The 6344-nt window shown below is 43.8% G+C and overlaps 1 protein-coding gene across 1 annotated transcript; it reads left to right on the plus strand.

Annotated features, from left to right (window-relative positions):
* The first annotated feature begins 217 nt into the window (after window positions 1-217).
* LOC124678637 (probable WRKY transcription factor 12) lies at window positions 218-5563 on the plus strand. Its single transcript, XM_047214497.1, has 4 exons — window positions 218-627; window positions 718-806; window positions 914-1069; window positions 5294-5563. The coding sequence occupies exons 1-4, from the start codon at window positions 343-345 to the stop codon at window positions 5466-5468; spliced, it is 705 nt and encodes a 234-aa protein (XP_047070453.1). The 5' UTR covers window positions 218-342; the 3' UTR covers window positions 5469-5563.
* The last annotated feature ends 781 nt before the right edge of the window (window positions 5564-6344 follow it).

Here is a 6344-nt window from a genome sequence, read left to right on the forward strand (position 1 = left end):
ATATATATACGACGCTAGCTAGTTTATAACAGGTAAGCATCACCACGTAAGCTACAAAAGCAGGAGCCGATGGATGAATCTGCACGATCGGTCGAGCAGCTGCTACAGCAGCAAGCAGTACCACAATTTGAGCAAAAGGCTCTTTAAAGGGTGGGTCGTCTGTCCAGTCCCCCTCCCAGATGCTATAGCTTGCCCACCGCGCTTGTTCATCTCCCTCTCCGTGTCTTTCTCATCTCTAACCTAGGCAAGAAATCACCTACCTCTTTCTCTCTTCTTCTTGGCATCTCATGCCCCCAAGCTGCTAGCTAAGGCCATACTGATCCATCGCTTGCATGATCTTGCATGGAAGGTGCTAGCCAGCTCGAGGCGTGCCTTCCCAGCCTCTACGCGCTCGATCCGTACACGGCCCCTCCCCTTCTGGCTCCATTGCCGAATCAACACAAGCTTATCCAGATGCCGTTGGTCCAAGGACAGTCTGGGAACCACGGCGTGATGTTCTCGTCGAACCATGGCGGTGGCCTATACCCGCTGCTCCCCGGGATCCCCTTCTGCCACTCTATACCCGCCGCCCCCGCATCAGCATGCGAGAAGCCCACCGGGTTCGCGTCCTTGGGCGGCGCAGGCGAGGTGATTTATCTAAGCTGACATGCATGTTTGTTTGCCCTTGATGTCTGGTGTCCTTGCTTGATTCAATAGAAATCTTGGCTTCTCTCTCAGGCGGGCACATCGGCGGCGAGAGCTGGCAACGAGGTTGCGAGTACCACTACTGCCACTACCGCGGCCACTTTCCATGGCGCCAGCTCATGGTAAGTAAGATGTGTATTGTTGCGTGACAGTTTACTGTGGTGTTTGGGCGTCCGATGGGATGGGTGCATATTATGATCGATGGTGGCGGACTGGCATATATGCGCAGGTGGAAGGGGGCGGAGAAGGGGAAGATGAAAGTGAGGAGGAAGATGAGGGAGCCGCGATTCTGCTTCCAGACCAGGAGCGAGGTAGATGTCCTGGACGATGGATACAAGTGGAGGAAGTACGGCCAGAAGGTTGTCAAGAACAGTCTTCATCCCAGGTAATAATATACACACGCATGTGCTATTGTGCTTACCCTACTTCGTGTTCTTCTACTTCGCCATGACCCTGCTGGTTCAAAGATCGATCGTGCATTCTTATGGCGATATTCCTACATCCCTACAACGCTATTCGAGATTTAGGGACTAAATATTGTTTTGATGTGGCAGCGTTTTTAGCATTGTTCAATTGACTAACTAAAAATGCTAAGTTGACTTTCCTAAAAAGAAGTTAAGTTGATAACTTGCTGTACGTACGTGTTATGAATATTTATGTTTTGACACTTAACATCAAAATGGGAATGTGCATACTTATTGCCATCAATCAATAGAGAAAAGTTGGACCTCCGTCAATTTTCAAACATTTGGAGCAACATCCAACCGTTGTCATCTCCACCCACTGCACATATAAGCCAAACGGAAAATGCACTAATATTTCGCTAAAATTGCATACTTTATGAACACCAGTTTTAGGCTTAGCCATGTGAAGTTTTAAGGTGAATAAGGTTTATGAAAAAAACACTTCACTAATTGAGAATAATCAACAAACGTAAAGTAAAATGATACTAGTAATCCAAGGACCACTATTTTATTTATAATGATCAAAACTATGTGCAATGAAGAATTGTTTTTCCCCAGATAAACACCTTGTTGTTATTTAGTACAGACTATATATGAGCATAACCTTTAGGCGTAGAGTTGTTTATCTATATAAGATAGCTACTCAATACTCCTTATGCATGATTAAACGGAGCCTCTTTGATCCGCAATGGTCTCTTTGGATCATACTTCCTATTTTAGTAGGAATTTTGAAGGGTACAAGTCCTTAATATTTTGTTCCTTGAATGGACCTTTGCATTATAAAAGAACATATCCACAACTCAAGCTTCATAAGAAATTCAACACCTCATTTTATTTGAAAGTTCAATGCACCTTTTGTATATCTCTCTACTAAATCATCGTTCCTCTCAAACTCTCGTGCTCATTTCTACTGAATCATCTAAATGCACCACTTCAAAAAATCATTTATTTCAAGGTACTCGAGGAATCTATAGGCATTGATACATGACATACCAATCTTAAGAGTCGTTTTTGGATAAATTCTCAGGGATCATAACTTCCTACGTTTTTTTTACCTGGCGGTATAATGAAATATTATGTAGTGCCAACTCACATGGCCTCAAATCTTATAGGATTTAATAAGACATGCCTCTATAATATTACATTTCTCTTTCTGAGTTTTTCTTTTCAAATCTTAGAATCAAATAAACCCTTAGGGCATCTCCAAGTGAGACCCCCAAACCTTCCATGCCATACTTTTGTCCTCATCTGTCACAAACACCACCCAAAGGTAACCCCCAAGCCTTACCTATATGTAGTTTCTTCCCATATGTGCACGATTTTCTCTAAACCTTCGCTGAGTTTGGGAAATTTTGGGAAATTTTCTATCTACACAATGTGGTAGGACCCATTGAGATTCCCTTGTTGTGACATCTAGCTATTCTCTAATGGCATTTACCCATTATATCCCCCCATCCGCAGCCACAGCGGACTCCCACCCGGTACCACCACTATATCTATGTCATCGGGCATGGCAATGGTTGTCGGGATCTGCACGAGCCTGATATACATCATGTTCCTCTTGATCCTCTATATCAACCACCTTAAGCATAGCATGATAAATCTTGAGGCACGACAACCCGGGAGCAGAGGAACTCAGACATCAACTGCGCGGTGATGGTATCACTCCTAGTTTTCCGCTTTGTCATGCTGCACAGGCAGGAGGCCGTGATCGAGTGTGCCATATGTTAGGTGGGCTCTATCTATCGGTGATTGGAAAATTTTGCGCAGAGGAGGGCTGGTGGCGGAAAGCTTCAGTGGACCTACTGATGAGTGGGTACCACATGTCAGTAACATATGGGTGTTCCCAAACAAGGCAAACAGTTGGGTACCATTCCATTTGTATCTCACCCAGGGACGGAGACAAGGGCCCCCCCCCCTATGGTTTGGATTTTATGAAGAATACTGCTCACTAGAAATGCAATTTCTTGCTGATTTAGCTTACTCTGCCCCCCTCATGAAGTTTACAACACTATTTTGCCCCCCTCAAGGTTGAAAGCTGGCTCCGTCCCTGATCTCACCATTTGTTTGGGAAAGCCCCATGTGCACATATGGGAAAGAGAGATGGGGACAACAGTTTGAGATGCCCTTAGGGCGTCCCTAGCTGATCCATTAAGACATTGTAGTATGTGTTTCCTCTCCTGGGTCAACCACGCGACTAAGATCCTATCTGCTGGGGGAGGGGGGTTCATTTACCTGCAGGTCAAGCTCCGCTCCATAGCGGCTTTCCTTGTCGCGGGGAATATACTATTGGAGACTATCGTGGGGGTTACAGGGCTTGGCCGGTCCTAGACCTCGTATCTCGCTGCCCTCCTCGGGCCCGACTCGCTCCGCATCCACTTCCCTGCTCTCGTCGAGGGGTTCAATCTGCTTGACCCCATCGCCATCATCGTCCTCATCCTCGCATGTCACCTAGGAAGAAGAAATATAGAGACTTCCATGTGGGGTCACTTTGTTTGAGGAGTTAAATTTGAGGGGTCAGTTAGGTCCAGGTCCCATTAGAGGAGTAAAATTGTACTCCTCTAAGTTTACTCCACCGTTTGCTCCTCTAAATTATAAAGAATCGGCTAGAGATGGCCTTAGTACACATAGGGGAAAGCAGTGCTGCATTAAAGGGTCATCATACAATAATATACAAGCAGTACACATAGGACGGATACATATTTCTGCAATCTCTACAAAATTACAGATCTTGTAAAGAGCCTTTCCCTTCTTTCTTTTCTCCTTGGTCCAAGTTCTCATCATGCATGCTTGCATTTAGGCCACTAGTAAGTCCTACAGTTTATTCGTGATCTACCGCAATAGTATAGGCGTGTGTACTTTGTACGTGCATTTTGGTTGCATCAGCAAGGCAAATGGAGCAAAATTTCAGATTCAAGGTTCTTTTTGTTCGGGGGATATTACAGTACTAATTTCTCCAGACCGTAAATGTGCAATATATTGGAAACACTGTGTCCGTAATCACATGACTAATATTCACTTCGGTTGTTTATTTTACTTGAGCCTGTTCAGTTGACGTGGAAAAGTTGTTGTGTTGTGTTTGAAAACAAAATTCTATCGATGTAGCTCCTAGATTGCACATGCAGGGTGAATACTTGGCCCAATTTAGAATTTTATTTAGTCAGAAAAGAAGCATTGATTTTACAGACTAGTATGCGTGCTTCAAAGTTAGCTAGCTAGTTGTAACGAACCCGGATTTATCTAGTACTAACATTCACAAAGAATGACATTTTAGACATTGTCTTAAGTCCAAGTTGAAAACTTTTACCACTGATATTGATTTAATCATTTAAATATTTACAGTGGAAACTTTAAAATCATAGATTTGTCATGAGAAAACTTCTGCAAATATTACTTACTTATTCATTTCGTTGTGCATATATTGCTACAGAAACTAGTCAAAGTTACATTTTGAAAACCGTATCAGTGTCCAGATCGTCACTTTTTTGTGAACCGGAGGCAGGGTTCCAAACCACCCTCCACTAAACTTTTATACGCTGCATGCACGCTTTACACGCTTCCAGAGTGGTGAAGTCTGGCTAGGTCTCAACAAGCCAATTTCAAGGTGATTGAGGAAAAATATGGATTTCCGAATACATTTAACATTTATACATCACTAGAACAGAGTTGCAGTAATGTGTGCCTGGCCAGTTTCATTTGGTTCTCATTTTAATTTTGGTCCTAATGATTTAGAATATCGCTTTGACAGTTAATGTTGTTTGAACAGTTGAACAGTGTAACATGAAGAAGCTCGATAAACTGTACAAACTAAATTGCTTCATAGATTAAATTCCACTGTATCAAATTTTAATTTGTTATAGTATTACGGAATATGTCTGTAAAATATAAGGCAGGTTACATTAGTAGTTCAGTCTGGTCTGTGAGCTCTTTGTTTGTTGCCGTTCTCTTAATTTCCGTGGAGCATAAAACCATTTCTATTGTTGAAATTCAATTCAAGTAACTTTGCAATGTACTTCGGTTCTAGATCAACTGTGAGGCTGTGACACAGGTTTTTTTAACGTGATCAGCTGAGCCTTATTACTGGAGGAGATCGTTGGTGATATTTTCTGACCAACCTGGCTTCTCGTGTGTGTGCATACGCGCAGGAGCTACTACCGGTGCACCCACACCAACTGCCGCGTGAAGAAGCGTGTGGAACGGCTGTCGGAGGACTGCCGCATGGTGATCACCACCTACGAGGGCCGCCACACCCACATCCCCTGCAGCGACGACGACGACTCCGGCGACCACACCGGCAGCTGCGCCTTCACCTCCTTCTGATCACCAACAGCAATCACTTGTTAGTTGGATATGGTAGATGCGTGCATGCTTTTGATTAGATAGCAGCCTAGCGCCACCGTTAATTACTGCATATTTTTCAAAAATGGGTAATTACTGCATATGCCAACATGCAACTGAAGAATACATCGAGTTGTATTATTCTGAATCTGACGCATCTGGTTCATCGTACTACATCGATCGCTATATATGTCTGGTGTTACCATATATATATGTAGGATGTAGCATGCACTACCAGTGGTAAATAGTGCCTGGCTCTGGCTGATGAATCATCGTCCCGTGGATCACATGTGTGGCTGCTTGCCTGCTGCTAGCTTAAAAGTCGTGGATCACATGTGTGGCTGCTGCTAGTTTAAAAGCCTTTGAGCATGGCTGCAATGCATGCAAGCTTGGCACCGAAAGAGAGGTCGTGATCTTGTTGCTGTCGGCCATGTATACGCATAATCCACTAGCTATCTGCAGCTTGCAGCACTGCAAACACACTGTCTAATGTCCAGAAGGCAGCTAGTAGGTAGGGATCCTTGCATGTCTACTCGCTCATCATGGTGCATGCGCGGCTTCTGGCTGGCCAGCCTGCTAATGATTGTGAGACTGCATGAACCTGACTCCGTCACCGGTAAGTTGCAGTGTAATCTTCTAAACGAACTAGGACAAACTCCCCTTCTCGCATAATAATGGAGTATACTGTCTATCTGACTGCATCGTGGAGACAATATTTTTTTAAGAACTTCGATAAAAAAACGAAAATAAGATTAAAAAACACCATTCAATTGATTCAAGGTGAAAACTGTTGTATTTGTGATCCAAATTTATTCTAAAGGAAGGCTAACTTCTGACGAGCGGAGCGAGATCCGTTGC

Source organism: Lolium rigidum, chromosome 7 (assembly GCF_022539505.1).
Source record: "Lolium rigidum isolate FL_2022 chromosome 7, APGP_CSIRO_Lrig_0.1, whole genome shotgun sequence".
Classification (NCBI taxonomy): Eukaryota; Viridiplantae; Streptophyta; class Magnoliopsida; order Poales; family Poaceae; genus Lolium; species Lolium rigidum.

Excerpts from the sequence above, each read along its gene's own strand:
- LOC124678637 (XM_047214497.1), top strand. The coding sequence starts at position 343 with ATGGAAGGTGCTAGCCAGCTCGAGGCGTGCCTTCCCAGCCTCTACGCG. Across the intron at positions 807-913 it reads TTCCATGGCGCCAGCTCATG|GTGGAAGGGGGCGGAGAAGG; the intron begins GTAAGTAAGATG and ends ATATATGCGCAG. Across the intron at positions 1,070-5,293 it reads AAGAACAGTCTTCATCCCAG|GAGCTACTACCGGTGCACCC; the intron begins GTAATAATATAC and ends GCATACGCGCAG.